At 59.8% G+C, this 27570-nt stretch overlaps 1 protein-coding gene, 1 long non-coding RNA gene and 1 other non-coding gene across 22 annotated transcripts in view; 2 read left to right on the plus strand and 1 right to left on the minus strand.

Moving 5' to 3' along the window:
• The window catches only part of LOC106972508 (uncharacterized), a 14665-nt gene extending 12191 nt beyond the window's left edge, over positions 1-2474 (minus strand). For all 3 annotated transcript variants that reach the window (XR_008294113.1, XR_008294115.1, XR_008294114.1), the window contains exons 1-2: positions 2328-2474; positions 304-400 (exon numbers count right to left, since the gene is read on the minus strand). This is a non-coding gene — a long non-coding RNA (uncharacterized LOC106972508). The remainder of the gene's footprint in view (positions 1-303; positions 401-2327) is intronic.
• CHD3 (chromodomain helicase DNA binding protein 3) lies at positions 1940-27410 on the plus strand. 18 transcript variants are annotated; one of them, XM_053211998.1, is made up of 40 exons: positions 1940-2231; positions 6823-6935; positions 7452-7622; positions 7798-7940; positions 9656-9939; positions 10156-10286; positions 10454-10604; positions 10765-10961; positions 11272-11505; positions 11704-11907; positions 12423-12634; positions 13568-13699; positions 14082-14181; positions 14594-14785; positions 14925-15125; positions 15474-15611; positions 15842-15963; positions 16119-16292; positions 16420-16561; positions 16777-16908; positions 17526-17643; positions 17817-17941; positions 18138-18369; positions 18672-18838; positions 19320-19497; positions 19900-19965; positions 20395-20480; positions 20629-20762; positions 21322-21466; positions 21647-21809; positions 21908-22020; positions 22109-22244; positions 22358-22459; positions 22640-22771; positions 22922-23030; positions 23467-23599; positions 23861-24102; positions 25161-25324; positions 25557-25683; positions 26134-27410. In XM_053211998.1, the coding sequence occupies exons 1-40, from the start codon at positions 1955-1957 to the stop codon at positions 26372-26374; spliced, it is 6363 nt and encodes a 2120-aa protein (XP_053067973.1). In that variant the 5' UTR covers positions 1940-1954; the 3' UTR covers positions 26375-27410. The 18 variants fall into 18 exon arrangements, with proteins under 18 accessions (XP_053067973.1, XP_053067982.1, XP_053067974.1 ...); XM_053212007.1 differs by having other exon boundaries at positions 23861-24056; XM_053211999.1 differs by having other exon boundaries at positions 22643-22771.
• On the plus strand, positions 20896-21035 carry LOC113596013 (small Cajal body-specific RNA 21). The gene has a single exon (XR_003416718.1). It is a non-coding gene; the product is annotated as a small Cajal body-specific RNA 21 (non-coding RNA).
• Positions 27411-27570: the final 160 nt, after the last annotated feature.

Genomic DNA, 27570 nt, shown 5'->3' on the forward strand with positions numbered 1-27570 from the left:
AGGGGCATGGGGTGGGCCTCAAGGAAGGGGCAGAGTGCGATAGAGAGAGCGGGAGGGAGGTGGAGTTCGGAAAGGCGACCAGAAGAAACAAACAAAAAAAGGGTAGAACGGAACCACTGTGCCTCCTTCCGCAAGCACTGCTCAACGGGCAAGTCCCAGGACTTCTCTGATCCAGTCTCTGGATGAGGCAGCTACTTTGGGGGACTCCTTTTCAGGCTCCCACCTGATCCCCCGAAGCCACTGGGGTACAGTGGGAAATCCTGGGCCAACCGAGTCACAGGGAGACGTGAGGGTAACCCCTACCTCTTTCTCTTGCTCAGTCCCAGTACTTTTCTGTGGCAGGGTACCCGAGTTCCTTCCACTTTACCAGCGTCGGAGATCACGGAGGAAGGGAGGTACACTGCAACGCGAGAAAAAGAGAAAACAATTTCACAATTCTCAGACTTGACTCTTTCCCCCCTTATTCTTAAAATCTGTTCTACCAACCCCTAAATTAATTTCCCAAGTCAGACGAATTTTAAGAGTCGAGCAGTTGGGGGAGGGGGAGGGGGAGGTAAAGCAGCAAAGAGTGCAGATAAAATTTACAACAATTATAAATCACCGAAAAGGCTGGGCAAAGGGGAGAATCAAACATGGACTCCTTTGAAAAAAAAAAAAAAAAAAACTCAATCATCAGATCTATTCATATCTCTCCCCCCCCCCTCAAAGTCACTGGGATTTCTATCACTTTTTTTAAAAGAAAGGGGGAAAAAATCCAGTACCGCTCCTCACTTGAAAGACACGTACACAATTAAATGCGTTTTGACTTCAGTGAGGTATGGAGAAACACAGTTATATATAAACATATATTTCATCTTTTCCTTTTCAATGCCTGAAGGGGAAAAAAAAAAAAAACCCTTCACATCAAACCACTCCCTTCTGAAGTATTCAGAAAAAAAAAAAAAAGCTTTTCTTTAAGAGAAGGGAGGTGGGGAGGAAGAGACTAGTAAAGAAAAGAAAAATATTTAAATCTAGTTGGACTAGTATCTAACTAGTTAACCTTTAACAATTTATGCTGATGTCAGACTGAGCATGAGTACTGATTAATGCCCCCCCTCAAATATTTTTTATAGGGGGGGGAGTTAGAAAGAGCAGCCATTTTTGTTTTATGCAGAAATCCTTCATGCCCCCCCAACGGGCGCGCGCGCGCGCGCGCGCGCGCACACACACACACACACACACGCGCGCGCACACACACACTCTCACACACACAGTACACAAGGAAAATATCTCTATTAATCTGTGCACTAATCAGTTATGAAAAAAGGGAGAAATTTGTGGGTTTCTGGGTAAGGGCTTGGAGATGGGGGTGTAACAGGGAGGAGAATGGGGGGGCGAAAAATGAAATATTAAGCCAGCCATTTTGTTTTAAAAGGGGATTTTTCCCCCCTCTCCCTTTCTTCATGGAGGGGGTGGCGGTGCTGGGGGGGGGGTTGTTTTAAAAAATAATTTCAAGGCGGCCATCTTAGTGCCTCAGCTCTGAGAAATATTTCTGAGCGCCCCCCTCAGAATTTAAATATATTTAAAGCAACGGAGAGGGGGGCCGAGAGAAGTCGAAAACTTTTATATATATATATATATATATATATATATATATTTTTTTTTTTTTTAATCCCCCTTTCTTGTTCTCTTGGGAGGAAGGGGAGGGGGGCGAAAGTCTCTCAATTTTTTCCAAGACAATTTTTGGGGGTGGTTCGGCCCCCCTCGTGAGCCGGCGGCCCCGAGGGGGGGTCTGGAGGGGGGTGGCCCGGGGGTTTGGGGGGCTGGGGGAGGCGGTGGGGAGGAGGAGGAGGACGCCGCCGCCGAGGAGGAGGAGGAGGAGGAGGAGGAGGAGGAGGAGGAGGTGGTGGTGGTAGCGGTGGGGGAGGCGGGCGGGCGGTGGGTGGGGGGGTGGTGGGGGGGCCAGAGCCACAGGATGGCTTCCCCTCTGAGGGACGAGGAGGAGGAGGAGGAGGAGATGGTGGTGTCGGAGGAGGAAGAAGAGGAGGAAGAAGAGGGCGACGAGGAGGAGGAGGAGGTGGAGGCGGCCGACGAGGACTACGAGGAGGACGACGACGAGGGAGTGCTCGGGCGCGGGCCGGGCCACGACCGGGGCCGCGACCGCCACAGCCCCCCCGGCTGCCACCTCTTCCCGCCGCCGCCGCCGCCGCCGCCGCTGCCCCCGCCGCCGCCGCCGCCGCCCCCGCCGCCAGGTAAGCGGCCGCCCCGACTCCCGCCTCCCCCCACCCGCCCCCCAGCCCGAGCGGGAGCCGCGGGCGCGCGAGGCCGGGCGGGGGCGAGGCACCCACCGCGCGGCCGAGCCGAGGCGAATCCGGGGCGCCGTGTCGGGCCCGTGGCCCCGCGGCGGGCCGGGCGGGCCGGGGCGGCGGCGGCGGGCGGCGGCGGCGGGCGGCCGCGGGGCCAGGCCTCTTCCCCTCCCCCGCCGCACCCCTCCCCCGCCGCCCGCCGCCGCCCGCCGCCGCCGCCGCCGCCGTCTCCGCCGCCGCCCCGGCTGGAGAGCGCTGGGCGCGAGCTGCGCGCGCGGACCGGGCCACTCGGTCGCGGCTTTCGGGGGAGGAGGAGGAGGAGATTTTTTTTTTTTTACCCTCGGCGGGGAGGGGGTAGGCAGGAAACGGCCGCGGCGAAGCCAGGGCCCCCTCCCTGGCCGAGCGAGGGACCGCGGAGACCCTGGCGGCCGGACGGCGGCGTGGAGGAGGGGCGCGTGGGGGAGGGGCGGCCGCGCGGGCGCCCCCCGAGCTCCGGCCGGAGTGGGGTGGCACTGAGGTAACGGGGGCTCTCCGCGTGTTGTGGAGCGGACCGTGGTGCCACCCCCCCCCAGGAGTTGGGGAGACGGGGATGGGGGGGGTCGGTGTCCGTCGGACCCCCACCTGCGGGGACCTCAGCGCCCGCCAACTCCGGGGCGTGCGGTGGCACGTGGGGGAGGGGTCGTGTGAATGTTTGTGGGCGGCTGGCGACCAGGGGCAGGTGGTGGCCACACTCCAGGCAGACCACTTCCTGGAGTCAGACCTGAGCCTACCGCCTCTCCCGCCCCCCCACCCCCCCCAGCTCGCCATAGGGAGAGCACTCCTTTAAGATTGGGGAGCGAGGGGAGAGTGCGTGAGAAACCAGATGCCCCCAACTCCACCCCCTCTATCTCCAGTCTGCTCCGGGCTCTTTTGTGTCAAGTGCGGGGGGGGTGGGGGGGGGGGGGTGCCCAGCGTGACCCCGGCAGTCTGGGGTGGCCGAGCTGCCCAGCTGTGACTCTCACGTGGCTGCCATTCACTGTCACTCACTCTCTCGCGGAAACCACCCGCACCTTGATCACGCTGGGGGGCGTGAACTGCCCACCCAGCTGTTCTGCAGCTTGACCGTCACTCAGCACCCCTCCCCCGGGATAAGTCCCCCGGCTCGCTCTGGGCATTTCCACCGGTGGTGGAAGGGACAGACTGCCGCGTCGCATGGAGGGGGGGGGGGGAGACAGCAGTGGCCCCACTCAGACCACCCTCCTAGTGGACTGATTTTTAATCTTCTTGTGGATAGGGGAGCATCCTCAGGGTGTTCATATTTTCTGCTTGGGGATGAAAGGGGACATCCACACCCCCAGGCCCCTGGGTGACATGAAGCACAAATGCACCAAACTTCAAGACGTCTCACATCACGCTCTTTGTAAAACTGTCATATTGATCTGCGTGGTTTAGGTAGCAAATGTTCCCCTTGAGTTGAGACAAGCTTTGAGGGAGTGTGGGGTGCCTTCTTGGCGGGGGGGGCGGGGGGGGGGCAGGAGAATGCGTGTCTGATGGAAACAGGACCCTCCCCCACCCCAGGCTTGTCTGAAAAAGGGAAAAGTTTTTAGAAAGTTACCCCAGAGAGCCCAGGGATTTGCAAGAGGGGAAAGGAATAAAGAGTCGTGGGGAGGGGGGCGCCTGGGACACAGCAGACGAGCTAAGAAGAGGGAAAGGAAGGATGTCAGGTTGTGTTAGGGCACTGGCGGCTCTCACCTATTTGTACTGCGAACTTGGAATGTGGCATTTGGGTGTCTTTGATCCCGGATTTGGGTACGGGAGAGAGAGGAGCATGAAAGAATCTGAGGTCGAGGTGGGTCTTTGTGTCAGTTCTCTGAATAGCCGAGGAGAAACGTCAAAAAAAAAATTTTTTTTTTAATTTGTATTTGCAGTGCAAACCCACCTCCCCGCTCTCCCAGGGCTGTGTTACCCTCCCCCTCCCAGCCCTCCGAGTCAAAGGAGTGACCCAGATGCACCCCCCAGATGACTTTCTGAGGCAAAACTTTGGGGAAAATATTTTTAGTTCGCTCGTTATTTCTGTCTGCCTGAAGTGTGGGCAAAAGAAGCCTCCTCGAAGGAAATTTGTGCCGGCCGCCCCCCCTCAGCCTTCTCCAGAATATGACTTTGGATGTATCCGAGGTCTATTGTTTTTCATCCTGCTTTGATTCTCACCATTTTGTTTTACATTCTTACCCAAGACCAGTTTGATCCCTTCCCCCCTCTCAGCTCCTTACATTGTTAAACGTCTAAAATAATAGCGCTCGTGTTGGTGGGGGAAGGGAGCAGGAAGCCCAAAAACTCATTTCTTCTCCCTCCCCCTTCTGGCAAGTCTCGAGAAATAATATAACATAATATATAGATGTGATTCCGTGGGGGTGGGGGTGGGGAGTGATTGTGGGTGGTGCGGAAAATTCTGGTAGTTTCTTTGCAAAAGGTCTGAAAATACAAACCCACCCCCTGCGTGCAGTACGCATGTGCAACAGACCTATTATGGTGGTGCGTTGTGGGGGAGGGAGGGGAATTTGAGAAAAAATAAATATATGTGTGAGAGATTGATGGCGAGATTAGGAGGGGAGCGGGGCGGGCGGGAGGCGCGGCCCGGGGCCTGGCTCCTCCCGCCTCCCCCCTCCCGCCTCCCTGGCGCGCCTGGCCCCGCCCCCGCCGCGCGCCGCCCTCCGCCCCCGCCCGCTCCGGGCTCGGAGCCGGGGTGTGGGAGAGTCTGGGCGCCGGGCCAGCATTGAGTGGCTGCTGAGACCGAGGTTGGGACTTGGATTTGCTTTATTGCCCTCCCTTTCCTTTCCTCGCCGTTGCTCCCCGCCTCTCCCCGCCGCCGCCGTCCTCCCCCCCGCCCCCCCGCCCCCGAGTCCGGGAGCCTCCTGTCGGGGCGGGGAGTGCGGTGAACTGGCGGCGAGGTCCCGGGGCAGGTGCCCCCATCCCCGGCGGGGCGGGTGGCGGCCCGGGGCCTCTTCCCTGATGCGGAGCCAGTTGGCCTGCCCTCGCCACCGCCCCGGCGGCCTCCCGTTTCCATGTTCACATTAACCCACGTCTGGGGGGGGGGGGTTAGGGCGAGGTGGCCACGGGGCAGGGCGGCTCGGTGACTTCCTACTCCAGCCCGCAAGCGGACTTCACGGCCCCCCGGGGCCCTTTACGGGCTCCCCCCGCCCCCAGCCCCGTCCTAGAATGCCTCCCTGCACCAGGGGGACACGGGATGTTTTGAGGACAAGTGACATTGAGGAAGGAGGTGTTGGGATCCTGAGGCAGTGGAAGCCCTGTTAATTGTGGCTAATTTCCCCTTGGCCCTTGTGCCACGAAGGATTGTGTGTCCTAGAGCAAGGGGCTGGGCCAGGCCCAGGCCCAGGCCCAGGCTTTCCTCCTGCATGGCTGCCTCGGCCCAGCTGGGACAGGTCTGGCTGGTTAGGCTGGTGCTTGCTGGAGGGGGGAGGGAGGCCATCAGTGTCTTCCCCAGACTGGCAGGGGTCATGAAGAAGCGGGGGAGCATCAGGGAAGCACCCCCCCCCCCCCCGCCCCTGCCTGGGGAGAAAGCCAGGGACCTAGCCCTTTGCAGGTACAGGCTGTCCTCTGGATTTGCGCTCACCAGTATGTTCGAGTGCTGGTGCCTTGGAGGACGCACGTGCAGGGTGTGTCTTTGTCTCCTATCTTTGTTTGGGTCTCCCCCACGGCTTCTGTGTGAATGGGACTAAATTTGGAGACTAAGGGTGAGACCAGGGGACAAAGGGTGGGGCCCCTGAGTTCTCTAAGAGAGCAGGGGTGTGGAAATAGATCTGAGGGAGGGTTCCAGGCTACTTGGGAAGAGGAGGAATGTTCAGGGAGTTGTGGAGACTTTCGTAGGGTTAGGGTGTGACGAAGGAGCCAGACACTGCGGTCCTGTGGGCAAGACGTGAAAATGACTGGCGAGGACTGCTTTTCCTCCAAGGCTGTGTTGGGGTGACAGGAGGCTTGGCGATCGTCTGCGGAAACATAAATAGAGGCCTCCCTCGTGGCAAAAAGGATGTGAGGGCCCCGGGGTGTTAGTGTGAGAACCCAGGTGTCCACCTTTGGCTCTCCCCTCTCAGCATCTGGCTTAGGGAGCTGCCAGCTTGTGTCTCCCCACTCCAAGTGCTGGGGTCAGGCCAGGCCAGCAGCTGGGCATGGCTTCCCCGGTTCCTGGGCAGGATGCCAGCTGGCTGAGCGAGGGGGAACGCAGGAGGGGCCCTGGCGGCGTCTGAAAGGACCTGCCACAGTCAGAGCCCATGGCCTAGAGCCTGCTCCCTTGTTAGTAGGAGGGGAGAGGAGGGAGTGGTTTGGCTGCTCTTCCCTCCTGACCCCTGACCTCCCATTCAGAACCCAAGCGCCCCAGAGTACTCGAAGCACTCTCTGTGCGCATGCAGCGAAGGGAGGCAAGGTTTGGAGGAGTTCATGGCTGAGTTCCTGGAGAGTTGGGAACAGAAGAGGTGAGGGAGGGTGAGGTCTAGGGGCCGCCGAGACTGGAGGCTCAGGGTTTCTGGTGCTCTCTGCTCCAAAGATAAGGACGACCTTCGGCTGCTGCCTTCGGCCTTGGGCGTGAAGAAGAGAAAACGAGGACCCAAGAAGCAGAAGGAGAACAAGCCAGGGAAGCCCCGAAAACGCAAGAAGCTCGTAAGTGTCGAGGACTCCCGTCTCCACAGCGAGGCTCGGCAGACCTGTTCTCGGAGACCCGCGTTCCCTCTGGTCCCCGTTACCGAGGGTGGGGGGATCCTGAACTCAGGGAGGTCTGACGCCCCTCCCCGCTCTTGCTGGCCTGGAGCTCGTGGATGGCGGGGGCAGGGGGTGGTGGGGGGGGCGCTGACTAGCCTCACTCCCTACAACCCAGTAAGAGCCCAGCTGCCCCCGGGACTTGCCTTAGCAGCAGGGAGTAGCAGTTGAGAGCAGAGGCTGCAGAGGCCAACGGGAGCCTGGTAGTTCTGTGTCTTCTTGGCGGCTTGTTTAGTTGTCCGTGCCTCAGTTTCCTCATCTGCCAAAAAAAAAAAAAAAAGTGGATAAAAATAGATGAGTTACTATCTCCAGGGATCTGTCGGGAAGACGAAAAGAGAGACGGTGCACGTTGTGTGCTAAGAACAGTTCCTGGCACGTGATGGGACTGGAGAAATGTTATTTTTACTTCCCCTCCCTTAGGACAGTGAGGAGGAATTTGGCTCTGAGCGAGATGAGTACCGGGAGAAGTCAGAGAGCGGAGGCAGTGAATATGGAACCGGACCAGGTCGGAAACGGAGACGGAAGCACAGAGAAAAAAAGGAGAAGAAGACAAAGCGGCGGAAAAAGGGGGAGGGCGACGGGGGGCAAAAGGTGAGTGGGATTCGGGAGCGAGGGGGACAGGCCCGGGGAGCGAGGGAGGGCCGCAAGGAGGGGTGCGCAGTGGAGAGGCTGTACGGGGATGGGCTGGAGAGCCGGTGGGTCGGTGGGATGGTGGGGGCGGGGGAGGGGGGCCAGCGTGGGGGCTGGGGAAGCACCTGCCTCCCAGAAGCTTCGTGTCTCCCAGCAGGTAGAACAGAAGTCGTCAGCGACTCTGCTGCTGACCTGGGGCCTGGAGGATGTGGAGCACGTGTTCTCCGAGGAGGATTACCACACGCTCACCAACTACAAAGCCTTCAGCCAGTTCATGAGGTGCGGGAGGGCTGGCGAGTCCTGGTGACCAGACGCGTTTACTTAGGGAGGCCCTGAACCCCTCTAGAGTCAGATAAAGGCTAAGAAATTGCTCCCCAGAGAAATGCACAGCGCAGACACACAAAACTGTGCACAGAACTCCAGAGATGTCCCAGACTCCTACAGACCCAGGGACCGCAGGCAGGACCCCTGCATGGGGTGGGGCGGGGGTCATTCCTGCGCTAGGTGAGAAAACTCTCTAGCGACAGAGCACAGCGAGGGCCGACAGACCCAGTTTTCCCGAGTCACTTCTCTCTAGACTGAGGCTCAGAGAGAATATCAGTGTGGCCCGATTGCCTGGTTATCCAGGCCCCCGGCCCTTCCTCAGGACCCCGTGAGCATGGAGAACGCATCGCTGGCTGGGAAAGCTGAGCTTCAGTGACTCCCCAAGTAGAACAGGCCAGAGCGGACAGGCCTTCCGGGGAGCAGGCGCTTTAAATAGTGGAGTCCTCTGCGGGTACAGGTCCTGGCTCCGTCTGGGGCCCAGTTTCTTCTTTAATGTTCAGTTTCTGAGTCTGTAAAATCAGCACCGTCACACCATGTCCCTCATAGGGGGTCTTGCGGGGAGTTGCTGGGGTAAAGAAAGCCCAGGGCACTCTCAGGGTCTTCCCCACCCCCGCCGGCCCCGGCCCCTCCGGGGCGTGTGCCATACTGGGTAGCTGTCCTCGGTACTGTGTCTCCCCTGCCTCACTGCTTAGGACAGTGCTTTTGTGATCACCGAGGTCACCTGTGTCCTCATGAGACTTTAACACCCCACCACAGAGCTCCACCTGCCACCCTTTGGGCTCCACCTGCTGGCACCCATTTATCAGGGCCCCTGGAGCTTACTAGAAAAATGCAGAGGATCTTGGCAACATGCAGTATTCGTTAAAAAATAGTTTTTTCTTAACGTTTATTTGCTTTTGAGAGAGAGTGTGAGCTGGGGAAGGGCCGAGAGAGAGGGAGACCCAGAATCAGGCTCCAGGCTCTGAGCTGTCAGCACAGAGCCCAAGGCAGGGCTCGAACTCACAAGTTGTGAGATCATGACCTGAGCCGAGGTCAGACACTTAACCGACTGAGCCACCCAGGTGCCCCTAAATGCAATGCAGTATTATCTTGAGTATGAAAGGCATGATGCATGAGAAAGTGTTTTATGAACCGTCAGATAGTCTAAGTATCTTTACTGACATCTTTTTTTGTTTGTTTCATCCTTTGTTATTTTCCGCGAATTTGTTTTCTTTTTCCCTTTTTTTATATTTTTTTGTTTATTTTTTTTTTTCTTTCAAGCTTCTTATTTATTTACTTTTAAAGTGACCTCATTCCTGGGGCACCTGGGTGGCTCAGTCGGGTGGTTAAGTGTCAGACTTCGGCTCAGGTCATGATCTCACGGTTCGTGGGTTCGAGTCCCGCATCAGGCTCTGTACCGAACACTTGCTCAGAGCCTGGAGCCTGCTTCGGATTCTGTGTCTCCTTCTCTCTCTGCTCCTCCTCCGCTTGTGCTCCGTTTCACTTTGTCTCTCAAAAATAAGTAAATGTAAAAAGAAAAACAAAAAACTTAAAGTGACCTCATTCCTAACAGGCCATATTTTCGCCACCCAGGAACTCTAGCTCGTTCGCAGACTTGGTTGCTGAGGGGAAATGGCAGTGTTCCCGGACCATCTGGGAAGGTTCCGAGTCTTCTGCTTCTATGTTTCCAGGCCCCTGATTGCGAAGAAGAATCCTAAGATCCCGATGTCTAAGATGATGACCATCCTTGGGGCCAAGTGGAGAGAGTTCAGTGCCAACAACCCCTTCAAGGGGTCGGCAGCTGCCGTGGCGGCGGCCGCGGCGGCGGCGGCCGCAGCTGTGGCTGAGCAGGTGTCAGCTGCCGTCTCATCGACCGCCCCTGTAGCACCTTCCGGACCCCCCACCCTTCCAGCACCTCCTTCTGCTGATACCCAGCCCCCACCCATCCGAAGAGCCAAAACCAAAGAGGGCAAAGGTGAGGAACTCTTCGCTCAGAACAGCGGTCACCCCGCTATCCCGACTGCGCAGCCTCGGATTAGAGCATACGATTGTCTTGTCTCCTGGCCCTGACTGTCACCGCAGAGATGCTTTCCAGAAAGAGGCTGCAGGGAGACCAGAGGCCCCCGTGACCTCCGTTACTCCAAGGTGTCGTGACCTCTGCTCTTTCTCCCTCACCCCACTCCTCGTTCAGGTCCAGGCCATAAAAGGCGGAGTAAGAGCCCCCGAGTGCCCGACGGACGCAAGAAGCTTCGGGGAAAGAAGATGGCGCCACTCAAAATCAAACTAGGGCTGCTGGGTGGCAAGCGGAAGAAGGGAGGCTCGGTGAGCGGCCCCTGAAGTCCGCTGAGCACTGGGGAGGAGGGGGGGTGTGTCCAGGGCTGGGGGTCCGGACGCAGGGGTCCACGAGGGAAGCCGGAACAGGAGCCAGAGGCCTGGGGCGGGCAGCGGTGTGAAGCCGGCCTCCCTGACCACCACGGGGCTATGGGCAGTATGTCTTTCAGAGCGACGAGGGCCCCGAACCCGAGGCTGAGGAGTCAGACCTGGACAGCGGCAGCGTCCACAGCGCCTCGGGCCGGCCTGATGGCCCTGTCCGCACCAAGAAGCTAAAGAGAGGCCGGCCAGGGAGGAAGAAGAAGAAGGGTGAGGGGTGCTCGCTGTGTGTGGTTTTGACAGCCTGCCTTCCTGCCGTTCGTCCGTGATCTTCATTTTTCCACGCTGTCTCCTTTATTCAACGCTTCTCTCTCCCCGTCCTCCTCTCTCCTTCTCTCTCCGTGCCCCGTGCCTCCCCTGGTGTGTGCAGTAGTCCTGGGCTGTCCCGCAGTGGCCGGGGAGGACGAGGTTGACGGCTACGAGACGGACCACCAGGATTACTGTGAGGTGTGCCAGCAGGGCGGGGAAATCATTCTGTGCGACACCTGCCCTCGTGCCTACCACCTCGTCTGCCTTGATCCTGAGCTTGACCGGGCTCCTGAGGGCAAATGGAGCTGCCCCCACTGCGTGAGTACGCGGTGCCCTCGGGGACCCCAGCCCCACCCCCCCATCTTCTTCCTGCCCGCCCCCCGCCCCCCCCCATGCTTGGGTTGTTCGGTGCCAGATGTGTGAGGTCCCGGGATCCTGGTTCCTCGCCCCCTCCGCCTCCGCCACCCGAATCCACGGCCTCGGAAACTGAGGTGTCCCGCCCCTTCGTTCGCACCCGCCTCCTCTGCGCCTCTAAGGTTCAGGTGGCCCGTCTTGGCCTCTGGCTTCCGGTCTCGCCGCTCACGTCCTTCCTTCCTTCCACCTGTCTCTGTCTGTCCTGGCCTCCCAGGAGAAGGAGGGGGTCCAGTGGGAGGCCAAGGAGGAGGAGGAGGAGTACGAGGAGGAGGGAGAGGAGGAAGGGGAGAAGGAGGAGGAGGACGACCACATGGAGTACTGTCGCGTGTGCAAGGATGGCGGCGAGCTCCTGTGCTGTGACGCTTGCATTTCTTCCTACCACATCCACTGTCTGAACCCGCCCCTGCCTGACATCCCCAACGGTGAATGGCTGTGTCCCCGATGCACAGTGAGTGCGCCCGCCCCACAGCGTCTACTGGCGGCCTGACTCCTCTCCCCCCTCTGGGATCCAGACATCCAGCGCTCTCCTCTCCCCTCCCCTCCCCTCCCTTGCCCTTTGACTCCCCTGTGGGACCCCTGTTCTCCTGCTCTAACGGTGGGCTGTGTTTGCCTCTGTGTCTCTTCCTCGCGCGTGTCTCCCCCCAAGTGCCCCGTGCTGAAAGGCCGCGTGCAGAAGATCCTGCATTGGCGGTGGGGGGAGCCACCCGTGTCAGTGCCGGCGCCCCAACAGGCGGATGGGAACCCGGATGCCCCACCCCCCCGCCCCCTTCAAGGCCGATCCGAGCGAGAGTTCTTTGTCAAGTGGGTGGGACTGTCCTACTGGCACTGCTCCTGGGCCAAGGAGCTTCAGGTACGAGGCCCCTCCTCTCCCCCTCCTGTCCCCCCCTCGGCTGCTGCTGTCACTCGCTCGCCCCGCGGGCGCCGTGGTCCCACACCCCTCGCTCGCCCTCACGCTAGGCCTCTGGCCCTCCTCCTGCCGTTGTCTCCACGTGTGGTTCTCTGGCTCTCCGATCCTGTCCACGTCGGCCTCCCTTAGCTCTCCTCCTTCGAGAAAACCTAGCCTTCCTTAGCTCACTCTCCTTCTGTGTCTGTAAGCACGTGTTACCAGCACCCTCAATCTTGCTGACCTCTTCCCTGCGTCCTTTTGCTCGTTAGGCCCTCGCCAGGCCCTGCCTGTCCTGCCTCGCGCACTGTCCGTTCTTCCACTCTGGCTTTCCGCGTGTCTCACCCCCTTTTTCACAGCCCCTTCCCCGGGCCGCTCCCCCCCCCCCCCCGCCCCGGGGCCCTTCCCTGACCCCCCACCCCCCCACTTTGTCCTCTTCGGATGCCGGGGCCATCTCTCCCCCGTCCTCTGCGTCCCATCAGTTGGAAATCTTCCACTTGGTGATGTACCGGAACTACCAGCGGAAGAACGACATGGACGAGCCCCCGCCGCTGGACTATGGCTCTGGCGAGGACGACGGGAAGAGTGACAAGCGCAAGGTGAAGGACCCACACTACGCGGAGATGGAGGAAAAGTACTATCGCTTTGGTATCAAGCCGGAGTGGATGACCGTCCACCGCATCATCAACCACAGGTGAGCCTGTGGCCCGTGGGCAGGCCTGCCGGGCTGGGCCGCTCGTGGTGGCGGCCGTGGCCCCGCGTTCGTATTTGTCCGGGAACCAAACGCCTGCTCCCGCTGGATGACTCCCTTTGGGCCTGTGTCCTCAATGGGGCAGACCAGGAGGAGAGTCCGGGCGGGCGCGACTCTTCTGTCGTCGCCTCTAATCTGATGACACGCGAGTCTGGGTGTCGGGGCATGAAAGCAAACGTGGAAAACGTGGTTTAGCCAAGCCACTGTTTGTAGTAGCAGTCCTTTCTTGCCGGGACTTGTTACCGCCCGGCGTTATTCTAGGTGTTTACCCATTTCGTTGCTGCCTTCCGCAGCAGAATGTGAGCTCCGTGAGAACAGGGTCACTTGTCTGTTTTGTTCACTGCTGGATCACCCCTGCCCGGAACGGTGCCTCACCCCTCGTAGGCTTTCAGTCGATACAGATGAGACGAACAAACGATATAGAAGCCCAGGGATGTTTTCTGATAGTTGATTTTTAAATTTTTTTGAAGTCTTTATTTTGAGAGCGAGCACGAATGGGGAGGGGCAGAGAGAGAGAGAGAGAGAGAGAGGGAGGGACAGAGAGAATCCCAAGCAGGCTCCGCGCTGTGTCAGCAGAGCCCAGCGTGGGGTCTGAACTCACAAACCACGAGATCATGACCCGAGCCGCGACCAAGTGTCAGGCATTTAACCGACCGAGCCACCCAGACGGCCCTGATAGTTGATCGTTAAGAAGCCATCCGGAAAAAGTTAGGGCGGTCTTCGGCCATCCTGAGTTTCCCTGCAGTGTCCCGCTGTTGAGGATTAGGTAACAGATGCTACGTGTTTGCTGCTGACCGCGTTTGTTAACGATTTCCGTCTATTTGGTCCGTGTTCTTTTTCTCCTCCTGCTCCCCCTCTTGGCCTTCTGCCCCACAGTGTGGATAAAAAGGGGAATTACCACTATCTGGTGAAATGGAGAGACCTGCCGTACGACCAGTCCACGTGGGAGGAAGATGAAATGAACATCCCTGAATACGAGGAGCATAAGCAGAGCTACTGGCGACACCGGTGAGGGAGGCAGGTCGTGGGCTAGAGGGAGTCTGAGGCCGGGGTGTGAACGCTAACCCACAGGCTGAGCAGAAGTACAGTAGGGACAGGCGCCCCACCTGGCGTGAGGGCAGGGGGAGCCCGCGCGGGGTTGTCCGGGGTGGGGCCAGTAAAGAGGCGGCGTGAGGAACAGAGGGAAGATCCTGAGTGATGGGGAAGAGGGTGCTGGGGCCGGGGGAGGGTTGGCTCCGGAGGTGAAATCTAAGGGGTGATGGTGAGGAGCCTGGGGGAAAGGAAATGTGAGGAAGTCAGGTTGAGGGGAAACGGGATGTAGGTCTGGAGGGGTTCAGAAGAGGGCGAACACTCGAGGAGCAGGCCTCGCTCAGACCCGCTCTGTCCCCAGAGAACTAATTATGGGGGAGGACCCGGCCCAGCCCCGCAAGTACAAGAAGAAGAAGAAGGAGCTGCAGGGCGACGGGCCTCCCAGCTCTCCTACGAATGACGTGAGTCCTCCCACTTGGCCCGTCTCCCGTTTCTAGAACCACGATGATGGACAGTTTCCCAGGGGCTGTGGACAGGACTGCCCAGTTTCTGCGAGCTCTCTGAGCGGTAGCCCCTCCCTGCGGTGTCCAGCCTTGTCCCGGGAGTGGCTGGGAATTCTGGCAGTTTGCGAGGAAGCCGCTGGAAGCAGCAGCACGCAGGGCTCTCCCGCCGCCAGCCACCTCTGTCGTGCTGCCGGGGCTGGCTTTCAGGAACGAGGGGGAGGTCCTGGAGACTAGAACGTTCACAGGCTCAGGCCTAGTGGAGGGAGTCGTCGTCCACCTCCACGTCGGTGCCAGGGCGAGGGCGGAGGAGACCAAGGACCCGAGGGGCCCCGACCGTCCCCTTGAGTGTCCGGACTCCTTGCCTCCACAGCCCACGGTGAAATACGAGACTCAGCCACGGTTTATCACGGCCACGGGAGGCACGCTGCACATGTATCAGCTGGAGGGCTTGAACTGGCTGCGCTTCTCGTGGGCTCAGGGCACCGACACCATCCTGGCTGATGAGATGGGGCTGGGCAAGACCATACAGACCATTGTCTTCCTCTACTCGCTCTATAAGGAGGTGCTGGATGCTGGGGCCCCCGAGGGGAAGAGCGGGGAGTGGAGGGCCCTCGAGGGCAGAGGATGGCAGGGAGGAGCGTGGCAGCCAGAGGACTGGGGTCACATCCGGACTAATGGTCCCCCCTACCCTCGACCCCCAGGGCCACACGAAGGGTCCCTTCTTGGTGAGCGCCCCACTCTCCACCATCATTAACTGGGAGCGGGAGTTCCAGATGTGGGCACCCAAGTTCTACGTGGTGACCTACACGGGGGACAAGGACAGCCGGGCCATCATTCGGGAGAACGAGTTTTCCTTCGAAGACAACGCCATCAAAGGTGGCAAGAAAGCTTTTAAGATGAAGGTAGGCCCCTCGACCTTGTCTTGTCTAAGACCCTCAGCTCTGTTATTTCTCTGCCCCAACCCCAATTTTAGTTTCTCGGCGCCCTTCCTCCTTTCCTCCACCTACTCTCACGCTTCTGCTCTCCTGTCCTGGAGACGTAGGGCGTCCATTCTGTCCTCACTGGCCATGTGTTGGTGGTTCGGGGGCCACGTTCAGTAATCCCTGCGTGGAGTCAAAGTTGGAGGACAGGCTGTCTGGCTCCTCTTTGGCAATCACGGCCAGGATGGGGTGTCTGGTAAAGAACAGGGGTGGAGGTCTAGGCGCCTGGGTGTCGGGTGGCAGCCGAACGGACAATGGCTGTGTTGGCAGAGGGAGGCCCAGGTGAAGTTCCATGTGCTCCTGACATCGTACGAGCTGATCACCATTGATCAGGCAGCACTCGGTTCCATCCGCTGGGCCTGCCTTGTGGTGGATGAAGCCCATCGGCTCAAGAATAACCAGTCCAAGGTGAGCGAGATACCCAGAGCTCAGAGTTTTGCTCTACTTCTACAAAGGAAAGTTCTGGACTTTCTGTGGTCCGGAAGGCAAGATGCCTGGGGACCTCCGGTGGGGAGAGAGGGACAGACTAGGGATTCGGGGCCTCTCATCCTAAAGGGAACCGGAAAAGTGGATACCGTGGTCCAACCACTTGCCACTAACGGGCCCGTTCTCCTGCCTTTCCTTGCCCCACTTTCTAGTTTTTCAGGGTCCTCAATGGCTACAAGATAGATCATAAGTTGCTGCTGACAGGGACTCCATTGCAGAATAATCTGGAGGAGCTTTTCCATCTGCTTAACTTCCTCACCCCCGAGAGGTTTAAGTAAGTGACTCAGCAGGGTGGTCTGCAGAGATGAGAAGTGGAGGGACGGGGAACCTGAGTGGGCAGAGGATTCATCTAAGTGAGGAATGGAGCCTGAGGTCAGGGGCAAAGAACCTGATGGGCTTTTCAGTTCCTTATCTTCTCCTGGCTGCTAGCAATCTGGAAGGCTTCTTGGAGGAGTTTGCTGACATATCCAAAGAAGACCAGATTAAGAAACTGCATGATTTGCTTGGGCCGCACATGCTGCGGAGGCTCAAGGCCGATGTCTTTAAGAACATGCCAGCCAAGACAGAGCTCATTGTTCGGGTGGAGCTGAGCCCCATGCAGAAGTGAGTTGAGAGCCGGGTGACCTGGACCCGGGGCTGGGGTTTGGTGGCAGCTTTCCAGGACGTGGCGACCCAGGGCGCCCTCATCACTGCCTCCTTTCTTGTGTGTCTTCCGCGCCCTGGTCTTTAGGAAATACTACAAGTACATCCTGACTCGGAACTTTGAGGCCTTGAATTCACGAGGTGGTGGGAACCAGGTGTCGCTGCTCAACATCATGATGGACCTTAAGAAGTGCTGCAACCATCCCTACCTCTTTCCTGTGGCTGCTATGGTGACGCACGCACTGGGGGCTGATGGCGCGCTAGCTCTCTGAAAACGGGGCGGCGGGGGGAGTGGAGGCAGGGCGGGGGGCGTGGCACGGAGTTTCTGGGAGGAGTGGGAATGCGCAAGGCGTGGACGCTGGATTTGGGCTTTGGGCATTCTGGGCACAGTCAGAACACGGGGACGGGTTTCCTGATCTTCCCCTCCCCTCTCCTCCCTTTGCAGGAGTCCCCCAAACTGCCCAGTGGGGCTTATGAGGGTGGGGCACTTATTAAGGCATCTGGGAAGCTTATGCTGCTGCAGAAGATGCTGCGAAAGCTGAAGGAGCAAGGACACCGAGTGCTCATCTTCTCGCAGGTGAGCCGGTCTGTAGCTGTGTTGACCCCGGGCCGGTCCCTTACCTCGGTCCTGTGGCCACCACGGTATGAGAGGCTAGGAGATCACACCCTGGAGGGCGTCTGGTCTGGCTGCATTCATCTTGGCCTCTGATCCCGGTTCTTGACTGAGGTTGTGGAAAGTCGTCGGCCGGCTTCTCTTAAGCCAAATGGGGAAAGGCGGAGGGTGGGTCATCTGTCTGCTCAGGGTCGTCCCTGGGACGGCAACTGTTTCTTAGCCAGGAGCGGGACAGGAGAGCCCAGAGCTCTTACAAATCCGATGAAAGCGACAGGTCCACTCTCTGGAAATCTGCACGGACAGACAGTTATGTACAGATTTTCTGGGCATTCGTAGGTTTCCCCGAAACCTTTTGGTGGGTCTCAGAGGAGAATCTCTGCCTCAGGAGACACAGTCCTGAGCCCAGCAAGTATGACCAGAACGTGAGGCTTGAAGAACGTGAAGAGGGACTGGGCGGGGAGGCAGCACCAGTGGAGCACAGGACGGGGCTGGCGGAAAGTGGAGGGATCGTGGTTGGGGTAAAGACGGGGCCCATCCTGCTGCTCCGTCATTCCAGACTCCGTCCTCTTCTCTTGGCATAGATGACCAAGATGTTGGACCTGCTAGAGGACTTCTTAGACTACGAAGGCTACAAGTACGAGCGCATCGACGGCGGCATCACTGGGGCCCTGAGGCAGGAGGCCATCGATCGCTTCAATGGTGAGCGGGAGAGGCCTAGGCCCCACTTTGCGGGCAAGGCCCATGCCTCCTGTGCCTAGGTTCCCAGCATGGCGGGCATTTATTTGCCACCCCGCTTCCGAGCTGGGGGTGCAGTTGTCTGCGGTCAAGGAGTGTCTAGTTAGCAGATGCCTAACCTCTTTCTCTGCCCCCAGCTCCTGGCGCCCAGCAGTTCTGCTTCCTACTGTCCACCCGGGCCGGGGGCCTGGGCATCAATCTGGCCACTGCCGACACTGTCATCATCTTCGATTCCGACTGGAACCCTCATAACGACATCCAGGTGGGAACTCGCCTCCTGGAGCTTCTGTCCCAGTTAGCAAGGAAATGTGGGCTCTGGGCAGAGAGTGTTGTGTCCTGGGGTCAGAAAGGAAGCTCTCGGGAATAGATGAGCCTCCGTTCCCAGGCACGTGAGCTGCGTCACAGGCCGTGCCACCCCCCGACCCCAGTTCATCCCCACTGTCTCCTTGCCCCTGCAGGCCTTCAGCCGTGCTCACCGGATCGGCCAGGCCAACAAAGTGATGATTTACCGGTTTGTGACTCGAGCGTCCGTGGAGGAGCGCATCACACAGGTGGCCAAGAGGAAGATGATGCTCACCCACCTGGTGGTGCGGCCTGGGCTGGGCTCCAAGGCGGGCTCCATGTCCAAGCAGGAGCTGGACGACATCCTCAAGTTCGGCACCGAGGAGCTGTTCAAGGATGAGAACGAGGGTGAGAACCTTTTCCTGTGGTTTCTGGAAAGCAGCCCCTTGCCCTCACGGGAGCACTTGTCTTCTGAAACCCTTCCAGAAACGCTCCCCTGTGCAGCCTGGGGAGGAAGGTTGGCCTCTCTTCTTACACGGAGGGTTGAAAGCAACCACAAATCTCTGGACTCCCGGGGAAAGGGTCTTCTCCCCTTTGAGCTCCTGGGAAAAGGAAGCAGATTGGAGGGCTTTTCACTGACCCTTTGCTAAAGTTCTGCCCGAGGTTCTGGTTGGAACTCAGGGTCCCCTCTCGTTCCCGGTCTCCACCAGGGGAGAACAAGGAGGAGGACAGCAGCGTGATTCACTACGACAATGAGGCCATTGCGCGGCTGTTGGACCGGAACCAGGATGCGACAGAGGACACCGACGTGCAGAACATGAACGAGTATCTGAGCTCCTTCAAGGTGGCGCAGTACGTGGTGCGGGAGGAGGACAAGGTGAGAGGCTTGGGGTCACAACGCTGTGTAGCCCGGGCCACCTCTGAAGGGTAGAGTCCCTTATTGGACCTCGAAGTAGGAGGCTCCCCTTCCGCTCTTGTCTTTTATGTGCTCTCTTCCCGTTGCACCCAGCAAAGGGCAGTAGTGGACCTCAGACAGGTTGTTTCCCTAACGGGCGAGAGCAGACTTTGCGGAAGACTTAGGCGAAGAAAGTACCGATAAACACAGAAGGCGGTGCCGCGGTGGCTCTGGGTGAGAGCGAGAGGGACGCAGGGGGCGCTGGAGGAGAGGTTTAGGAGACAGGCAGGTGGGAGCAGAGGAGAAGCACGTTGCTGGTAAGAAGGAAGGAAGGTGTGCGATGCCCAGGAAATTCACGCAGAGTCCAGGAAACTGGGCGGCAGGGGAGCAGGGGCTTTGTCGCGGGGCAAGCACCGGGCGGGCGAAGAGGGAGGCTGCCAGCATTCGTTCTGCTGCCCTTCAGATTGAGGAGATCGAACGAGAGATCATTAAGCAGGAGGAGAACGTGGACCCCGACTACTGGGAGAAGCTGCTGAGGCATCACTACGAGCAACAGCAGGAAGACCTGGCCCGGAATCTCGGCAAGGGCAAGCGGGTTCGCAAGCAGGTCAACTACAACGACGCCGCTCAGGAGGACCAAGGTGAGGACTGCCCCAGACGGAGGAGCTGGAGAGGGCCGAGGAGGAGTCTGGAGGCCGGGGTGCATTTAGAGGGCTGTGGAGGGGCAAGAGTCTGGGAAGGGTCCGCGGGACCTGCCAGGAGGCCAGGCGGCTTTGTGGGCGGCCTCAGCCAGCTGGTGGCTGCAGAGGCCCCGTGTGGGCACCCGGGGTCCTCGCCTAGTGCAGGACCTGCAGGAGTCGGAGGTGAGCAGGGACAAGGCGAGCGGCGAGCGGACAGCACGCTGTTCGGGACGTGGCCCCCGAGTTAGACTGCGGCAGTCACCTGGCGTCACCAGGGGGCCCGGCGCCGGAGAAGGGGAGGCCTCCAGGCAGAAAGGGCTTATCCCGGGAGCCGTCGCCAACCACTGTGCTGCCTCCCCACAGACAACCAGTCCGAATACTCCGTGGGATCGGAGGAGGAAGATGAAGACTTTGATGAGCGTCCAGAAGGTGGCACCTGTTTTCCTGATTTTCCACCTTAACCCTTCCTGTTTCCCTCCCGGAGCCTTTAAGTCCCCTGCTTTTGTGCAAACAAGTGCTTTTCTGGAGACGCGCTAAAAGGACGAGATAGCCACGATCTCTCCGCTGTTAAAATTTGGAGTATGTGATCACACGGGCTTAGATGGCTAGATGAAAAATCGAGAAAGCTTTACGTTCCCACGGGTAACGTGGCTTGCATCGAGTGTCTGTTGCCAGGGTGTGTTAACGTGCCTGGCTTCTTCCAGGCCTGCTGGGTTGGTAGGGCTGAAAGTGCCACGTGACCCAGGCCTTGCCTGGGTTCTGCGTCTTGTGGGCCTGGGGTGCTGAGAAGGACTGAGGGGTGGAGGAGGTGGGGGGCCCACTAACCAGGTCACCCTCCCCCTCCACACACACACCCAGGGCGTCGACAGTCCAAGAGGCAGCTCCGGAACGAAAAGGACAAGCCGCTGCCTCCCCTGCTGGCTCGAGTTGGGGGCAACATCGAGGTGAGAGCCGGGCCCAGGCCCCCGCGTGTTCCTTAAGAAGAGGATGAAGCCGGGAGTGGGGGACCGAGGCCGAGTCGCTGAGGGGAAGGACCAAGAAGCGAGGTGCCGGGACGCTCACGGCCCGCTGCCCGCTCGCCCCGACCCTCAGGTGCTGGGATTCAACACCCGGCAGCGGAAGGCCTTCCTCAACGCCGTGATGCGCTGGGGGATGCCACCACAGGACGCCTTCACCACGCAGTGGCTGGTGCGGGACCTCAGGGGCAAGACGGAGAAGGAGTTCAAGTGAGTGCGGGCACCCAGGGTGGAGTTGCACGCGAGGGTACGAGCCATGCGTGTCCGCTCCTTCCTCTTGGCCGCCACGTGATGTGACCTTACTCAACTGATTCATCACGCTCCCCTGCCACGCGGCGTTTTCTGGCTTGGTTTCCTGGGGCGTGGACTCAGCCTGCCCACCTCCCCTCAGCCGAGCCTAGAGCAGAGAGGCCTGGCTTCCTCCCCCACAGGGCAGGTGGTTAAGACGGGAACCTGGCCCCGGGCTGGCCTCGCCTCACATTTACTTGGTAGGGGAGCTGGTGGACAGGACGAAGAGCTGACTGATGGGGCCTAGGAAGGATGCACCAAGGCCACGGAGACTGTGGAGACACAAGGGGAGGGGCGGAGGCGGGAGATGGGGTTTGGAGGGCTGGTTGCGGTGCGATCGAGCGGCCCTGGGAGGACCCCTGGGGGCACCCTGGAGGCACCGTGGGAGTTTAGGGTTCAGGGGATGAGGGTGACATCCTCGCTGGCTGCTCGGGTCCCTCCTGAAGCTCTCCTAACCTGCGTCCCTCCCCACGCTCCCCAGGGCCTATGTGTCTCTGTTCATGCGCCATCTGTGTGAGCCCGGGGCAGACGGTTCTGAAACCTTTGCTGACGGGGTCCCCCGGGAGGGCCTGAGTCGCCAGCAAGTGTTGACCCGAATTGGAGTCATGTCTCTCGTCAAGAAGAAGGTACTCGTCTCCTTGGCCAGAGTCAAGCTGGCCACCTAGGCCCCATGCCCCCCTCTGCCTGGCGACCCCGAGTTCTGGATTGAGGCTGGCGGGAGAGGAGACCCGGACGGGGCTGAGCTTCCTGTGTGTCCAGCGCCCGCAGCTGACCCCTGTCCCCCACGGTCCCGGTGCCCCTCTCAGGTGCAGGAGTTTGAGCACATCAATGGGCGCTGGTCGATGCCCGAGCTGATGCCCGACCCCAGTGCCGACTCTAAGCGCTCCTCCAGGGCCTCCTCTCCTACCAAAACGTCTCCCACCACCCCGGAGGCTTCTGCCACAAACAGCCCTTGCACTTCTAAACCTGGTAACGGGGGTCGGGACGCAGGAGGGGTGGGCAGGGAGCCAGCGCCCTGCGGACAGAGGAGTGGGAGACAGCGTGGGGTCTCTGCCTCCTCCCTGCAGCTACTCCGGCTCCAAGTGAGAAGGGAGATGGCGTCAGGACACCTCTTGAAAAGGATGAAGCGGAAAACCAGGAGGAGAAACCGGAGAGGAAGATCGAGAAGATGGAAACAGAGGTGTGTGGCTGCCTGGCTCCCCCAGAGAAGGAGACAGTCGAGGTGTCCGGAATCTCTGCTTCATCCTGACCCCATGGTCGTCTTCTAGGCCGATGCCCCTAGCCCAGCCCCGTCGCTTGGGGAGCGGCTGGAGCCAAGGAAGATTCCTCTAGAGGAAGAGGTGTCTGGAATAGCAGGAGAAATGGAGCCTGAACCTGGGTACCGGGGGGACAGAGAGAAGTCAGGTGGGTTCATGGGCTTAGGGCTGATGAGGGGCTTCGAATGTGGGAGTTCCCTCTTCCGGGGTCAGGGGATGAGGGTGACATCCTCCCTTCGTGTCCCCTTCCCCCTCCCACAGCCACAGAGTCAACGCCAGGAGAGAGGGGGGAGGAGAAGCCATTGGATGGACAGGAACACAGGGAGAGGCCGGAGGGGGAGACAGGGGATTTGGGCAAGAGAGGTAATGGGTGGAAGGACTGGACACCTGCGTCCCTGGGGAATCGGGCGGTGGAGTCTGGGGGCCAAATGCCTGGGTCCTGGGGGCGGGGGTACCGTTCCAGGGCCTGACTGGTGCAGGGCGGGGTCTTCGGGGCTGGGAGGAGCCCCTGCCAAGGTGTGAGCTCTGCCCCGTCTGCCCCAGCAGAGGATGTGAAAGGGGACCGGGAGCTTCGACCGGGGCCTCCTCGGGACGAGCCACGGTCCAACGGGCGGCGCGAGGAGAAGGCGGAGAAGCCTCGGTTCATGTTCAACATCGCAGACGGCGGCTTCACAGGTGGGGGGCTGTCCCTGCCACCTGCTCCTCACTGGGATACGATCATCCTCATGGGCACTGTCCCCTCCCGCTGTCCACACCCCTCACCTCCGCCCGGCTGCCGTTCCCCGAGTCCCGACGCCCCGTCTCTGTCTTCTGCCCGCTTCTCAGAGCTTCACACGCTGTGGCAGAATGAGGAACGGGCAGCTATTTCCTCGGGGAGACTCAACGAGATCTGGCACCGAAGACACGACTACTGGCTTCTGGCTGGGATTGTCCTGTATCCTTTGATACGAACGCAAGAAAAAAAATAGTTCTCCCAGCCCGGAGAGGGGAGTTACAGAGAAAGAAGAGTCCGCACCCAGGGAAGGGGGGCCGTGCCACACTTTGGGGGAGATCAGGTCAAAGGGAAGGAGTGTTTTTTGGTCTTTAAAAAATTTTCTTAATGTTTGTTTAAATTTTTGAGAGGGAGAGAGACAGAGCACGAGTGGAGGAGGGGCAGAGAGAGAGAGGGAGACACAGAATTGGAAGCAGGCTCCGGGCTCTGAGCTGTCAGCACAGAGCCCGACGCGGGGCTCGAACTCCCAGACCGCGAGATCATGACCTGAGCCAAAGTCAGACGCTTAACCGACTGAGCCACCCAGGCATCTCGAAAGAAGCGTTCATAGCGCAGCCCATCCCTGTTAAATTCCTTGATGGTCCCTCCCTTGTCACAGCCATGGCTACGCACGGTGGCAGGACATCCAGAATGATGCTCAGTTTGCCATTATCAACGAGCCGTTTAAAACCGAAGCCAATAAGGGGAACTTCCTGGAGATGAAAAATAAGTTCCTGGCCCGGAGGTTCAAGGTGGGGATCAGAGAGAGAAGGAACAGCGTTGAGGAGGGGGTTGGGTCAGAGGTGGGACCAGGTCTGTGGGGAAGGTTGACGCCGTGAGGGTGGCAGCGATGCCGGGGGCCCAGAGCGGAGCGTGACCTCGTGGCCGTGCTGGGTTGTCACGGTCCATCCCGGTGTGAGGCTGGGGTGCTCTGGGCCGGCAGCGAGGGCAGCGTGGGGCCGCAGCGCTGCCCCCCCCACTGTCCCACGCTCACCCTCCCGCCGGGCCCCCAGCTCCTGGAGCAGGCGCTGGTGATCGAGGAGCAGCTTCGGCGGGCGGCCTACCTGAACCTATCGCAGGAGCCGGCGCACCCCGCCATGGCCCTCCACGCCCGCTTCGCCGAGGCCGAGTGCCTGGCCGAGAGCCACCAGCACCTCTCCAAGGAGTCGCTGGCGGGGAACAAGCCGGCCAACGCCGTCCTGCACAAGGGTAAGGGCCGCGGCGGCCCCGCGCGGGGGAGGGCCCACAACGCTGCGTAAGTCTTCACCCCGCACCCCTCAAAATCTTCCCACCCCTCTGACCCCTTTCCCCTCTGAACCCCCCCCTCTGACCTCTAACCCCACCCTGACCCACCCGGCCACTCCGTGGTTCTAGCCTCTAGGGTTTGTGCGAGCCAGCCCTCGTCCACGCCCACTAGCGGTCACACCAGTGCCCAGTGGAGGGACCCTCCCCCCTTCCCCAAACTCCGTGAGACTGTGCCGCGTCCCCTCCACAGGGCGGAACTTCTTCGTTGACCCACACGCCTGCCATACCGCTAATAGCACCCTCTCCGGGGCCTTGGCCTATGTGTAGCCCCCAAAAATCCTTCCCGCCCCCGGTCCCAGAAATCACGTTCCTCACGTCTCGCTCGCCCCACAAGACAGAAACTGCCACCGTCCCACCCTCCGACCCTGCCCCATGAAGCTTCCCGTTGACCTTCGCCCCTTTCTCCCCAACCCTCTCACCCTACTGATAATAGATGAAGTTCCAAAGCCCTCTAACCATCTAATCCTGTCTGACGTAGTGACTGACTCCTGGCCCCCTTGATTCCTGTTCTAATTCCTTGAATCTGTAATGCTGATCCTCTAACCTCCCTCCCCCTTACATATTAAAACCCTGATTCCTCGAATCTTCGACACCACTTACCACCTCCCACACCTCCTGACTATTTCCTCCCCGTCCTCCCCACCCCCAAAACCTCACTCTTGCAGTATGGGATGTTCTGACAACTCCCCGCCCCGTGTCTTCCAATGTCTGCCCCCCCCCCCCCCATCTCCCTTTTCTCCGTATTCCCGTTTCCTTTTCTCTCCATCTGTGTTCTGGTCTCTCTGATTCTTCACCTGATGCCTTTTCTCCCCCCCCCCCCCCCCCCGAGTCACTCTTTCTGTCTACTCTGTCATTTTCTTGACCTCTGGTTCTTTGGTATCTCTGACCTCCTCCTCTCTCTGTCTTTCTGACTGTGTCTGTCCATCTGACTCCTCGTCTTTTCCTGGCTCCACCTCTCCCTTTCCCTGTCTTTCTCTTGCCCCTCTTTCTCCGTGGCCCGGGCCCCAGTTCTGAACCAGCTGGAGGAGTTGCTGAGCGACATGAAGGCGGACGTGACCCGCCTGCCCGCCACGCTGTCCCGAATACCCCCCATCGCAGCCCGCCTTCAGATGTCCGAGCGCAGCATCCTCAGCCGGCTGGCCAGCAAGGGCACGGAGCCTCACCCCACACCGGTAACCCTCGTTGTCCCAACTCCACTTTTCCCCGTGGGCACTCTCCTGCCCACGTTCCCATCGACTCTAGACCGTGCGGAAAACCGCCTTGCTCCAACACGCTCCCACCCTCGAGGCTCCCTGCGTCTATGCCACGCGCTCAGTAGTTCTGGAGTTGACCCGTGTTCACCCTACGGCGTCTTTTCTCTCTCAGGCTTTGGCGCCTCTAACATGGGCTTGCTCTCTCTTGCAGGCCTTCCCCCCGGGTCCGTACGCTACACCTCCGGGGTACGGGGCGGCCTTCAGCGCCGCACCCGTAGGGGCCCTGGCCGCCGCAGGCGCCAATTACAGCCAGATGCCTGCAGGGTCCTTCATCACAGGTCAGCCGGGGACTCCTCCCCGCTCTTCCCAGTTCTCCTCTCCGAGCTTCAGCCCCGCTCAGCTGCCCGTTTACTGCTCCGGCCCATCCCGCTTGCGGGCACGTGTCCACTGTTCCACGGAGTGGAGTCATGCTGGGCTCTGGCCTTCCCACCCTTTAATTTCCCTTCCAATCTCGTTGCCAAAAACCTAAGGCTTTCAGTGGTTCTGTGGCTTGGTCCTGCTTACCCGAGCCTCCCCCGTCTGGGTTACTTCTGGGGAAGAGAAGGTGAAGTCAGGAGGGTGGGTAATGGAGTTGGAACATGAGAGGGGTTCGCCCTCGTCTTCCCACCCCTGCTACCCTGGAAGATCAGAAGGGGCACGAGGTAACCTAGCAGTGAAGTGCTCCGGGCGGGAAGCCATGTCTGGGAGCGGAGTCAGGATTGACCCTTCCTCACCCCCTTCCCACACAGCCGCCACCAACGGCCCTCCGGTGCTGGTGAAGAAGGAGAAGGAAATGGTGGGGGCACTGGTGTCAGACGGGCTGGATCGGAAGGAGCCCCGAGCCGGGGAGGTGATCTGTATAGACGACTGACCGGACCCCAGGCCTGCCCATCACCCAGGCCTCGTGCCCGGGGCCGCCCCCCAGCTCAGGCTCTGGGACCTGCGGCCAATTCTCCACCTTCCCCACCCCTGGGGCCACCTCTGGGCTAGGAGCCCCCCCACCCCTCTCTACGACTCCTCTCTTCAAGAAGGGCCCTTTGTCTCTCCCTCCTCCCGTGCACCTTTCCCACCACGCTTTGAAGGCCATGCTGGTGCGAAGAGGTCTGGGTGGGAGGGGTTAGCGGGGTCTTCTGAGTCCCTTTCCCCCTCCCCCCCCCCCCCAACACACAGCTTCTGGATATGTGGTTGTGGGGAGGAAAGAGGTGGAGCCTCCCCAGTCTTTACTCCTGCAGTACAAGCTCCATCCCCTGCGGAGGTGGGGGTTAGCCTTGCCTGGCCTTTAGGAACTTTGTGGGGGGCGGGGGGAGGGGACAGCTCTGAAGAGAGGAGGGGGACTTGAGAGAGGGAGGAAGGGAAGAGGAGGGGTGGCTGCATGTTTCCTTCCCTACCTCCCCCCCCTCCCCCCGTGCGGAGGGCGAGCAGTTAAAGGGAGGGAGCCCACTCCCGGTCAGCCTCGGAATAAAGCCTCAGAATCACTGGCTGTTACCTCCTGCGCACCGGCATCTTGTGTTGGGAATCTGCCCCTCTCCCTAGGGACCAAGGACCACCCCCACAGAGAGAGTAACGGTTGGGCGATACTCCCTCAAGCCAAAGAGGAGCTCCCCAATCTGTTCTAGGGATCCGGGTAACCTAGAAAGGGTGGGAGAAAATACTACAGGCCAGACATGGGGGAGCCCCCGGCTCTTGGGTTCAGGTTCTCGGAGGACTTCTGCTCTCCCTCCTGAAGGCCTGAACACGGACTACATTTGAGTGGGTCAGGCAGGGGGACTCGTCAGGGGGACGACCTTGCCTTTGGGACCAGAACGAAACAGCGGGGGGCAGGCTGGGGAGACACGGGCATACCCTCCCCCCCAGGAGGGGCCGGGGAGGGGGGCAGTTTGCATGGCGAACCCCTACTTCCTCTTCGCTGCCCCTCACTTTCTTGCTGCCCCCTTCCCAGTCTCTTCACTCCCCACTCCTGGGCTGTCCCCATCCCCTCTTCTGTATCAGGTGTATTGGTTGTACATATAAATTATACTTTCCTTTCTGTGTGCTCTGTTATTTTTGAGTGGGGGACTTCTTTGGTGGTGGGGGGGAATAAGGAAAGAAAGGGTACTGCTTTCTGCCATTTCGTGTTACCCATCTTTCTTTTCCTTTCTTTTTTTTTAATCTCCTGACTTCCTGTTTCTTATTTTTTCCTTGGATCA

The sequence above is a fragment of the Acinonyx jubatus genome, chromosome E1, assembly GCF_027475565.1.
Source record: "Acinonyx jubatus isolate Ajub_Pintada_27869175 chromosome E1, VMU_Ajub_asm_v1.0, whole genome shotgun sequence".
Taxonomy (NCBI): Eukaryota; Metazoa; Chordata; class Mammalia; order Carnivora; family Felidae; genus Acinonyx; species Acinonyx jubatus.